This window comes from Vulpes lagopus, chromosome X (assembly GCF_018345385.1).
Source record: "Vulpes lagopus strain Blue_001 chromosome X, ASM1834538v1, whole genome shotgun sequence".
Taxonomy (NCBI): domain Eukaryota; kingdom Metazoa; phylum Chordata; class Mammalia; order Carnivora; family Canidae; genus Vulpes; species Vulpes lagopus.
Genome location: NC_054848.1, coordinates 90,654,937 through 90,656,426, shown reverse-complemented (window position 1 = coordinate 90,656,426; position 1,490 = coordinate 90,654,937). Strand labels below are relative to the sequence as shown.

The following is a 1,490-nucleotide window of genomic DNA, read 5'->3' as shown; positions in this document are numbered from 1 at the left end:
TCATTCTCCTCACTTCGTCTCATCACGTAGGCATTTGATCATCTCATATCATCACAAGAAGGGTGAGTCCAGTAGAGTAAGATAATTTGAGAGACAATACGTTCATATAACTTTTATTATAGTATGTTGTTACCAATTATTCTAGTTTATTCATTATTGTTTTTAATCTCTTACTGAGCCCAATTCATAAATTATACCTTATCATAGGTATGTGTGTGTAGGAAAATATAGTGTATATATAGGGTTCAGTAACTGCATTTTCAGGCATCCACTGGGGGGTCTTGGGATATATTCCCCTTGGCTAAGGAGGGACTAACTGTACTTCCATTCCTCTTATTTCAGATTTTTCTCCTAATGCAATATATTTTTATTCTCGAAAGTGTTTATGTTGATCATCCTGTCATACCTCCTTGCAGCACATATAGATACACACATTAAACTTGTATTTTTTATTTTCTGTGACCTTAATGCTCTAAATGTTTAACACTTCTCTTCTGAATAAATTAGCCATACAGTTATGTTGCTGCACACTTGATCAACATAAATGTAACAATTTTAATTAAAAATTAATAAACATGAAAAGAAAATTTTTATTGGAAATACAGCTCTAAATGAGGTGTATGGGACCATATTTAAATTATCTCATATTTCTGTGGATGACTATTTCTTTAAAAAATTTTTTTAGTCCTTTTTCCTCTTCCGGGGTCGGCGTCCGTAGGTGTTCAGAATGGTTCAGCGTTTGACATACCGTCGTAGGCTGTCCTACAATACAGCCTCTAACAAAACTAGGCTGTCCCGAACTCCTGGCAATAGAATCGTTTACCTTTATACCAAGAAGGTTGGGAAAGCGCCAAAGTCTGCCTGTGGCGTGTGTCCTGGCCGACTTCGAGGAGTTCATGCGGTGAGACCTAAAGTCTTTATGAGATTGTCTAAAATGAAAAAACATGTCAGCAGGGCCTATGGTGGTTCCATGTGTGCTAAGTGTGTTCGTGACAGGATCAAGCGTGCTTTCCTTATTGAGGAGCAGAAAATCGTTGTGAAAGTGTTGAAGGCACAAGCACAGAGTCAGAAAGCTAAATAAAAAAATGAGGATTTTTTTGAGTAATAAAAATCAAAAAGCCTGATCTGTTAAAAAAAATAAGATAAAATAAAGTAAATTTTAAAAGATTTTATCTATTTACTTGAGAGGGAGAGAGAGCTGCTGGGCCTGTGGGGGCGCGGCAGAGGGAGAAGCGGACTCCGTGCTGAGCAGGGGGCCTGAAAGGGGCTCCATCCCAGGATCCTGGGATCATGACCTGAGCCAAAAGCAGATGCTCAACGGACTGAGCCACCCCGGTGCCCCTGTGTATGACTATTTCTTACTGCTAAAAGGAGACAGGGTTACACCTCGATTTTATTCTTATTTTTCTTTCCTTTTATAGATATAAGCACTGAGGAACCTTATTCACAATTTTAAGTAGGTGACAATTTTGCTAGAGCAATGCCACTCA

The 1,490-nt window shown here is 38.5% G+C and overlaps 1 protein-coding gene across 1 annotated transcript; it reads left to right on the top strand.

The window, feature by feature from the left end:
- Positions 1 to 709: 709 nt before the first annotated feature.
- LOC121483137 (60S ribosomal protein L34-like) lies at positions 710 to 1,120 on the top strand. Its single transcript, XM_041741428.1, has one exon. It carries the CDS (start codon positions 728 to 730, stop codon positions 1,079 to 1,081), a length of 354 nt encoding a protein of 117 aa, XP_041597362.1. The 5' UTR covers positions 710 to 727; the 3' UTR covers positions 1,082 to 1,120.
- The last annotated feature ends 370 nt before the right edge of the window (positions 1,121 to 1,490 follow it).

Coding starts and splice junctions, on each gene's coding strand:
- LOC121483137 (XM_041741428.1), top strand. CDS start 728: ATGGTTCAGCGTTTGACATACCGTCGTAGGCTGTCCTACAATACAGCC.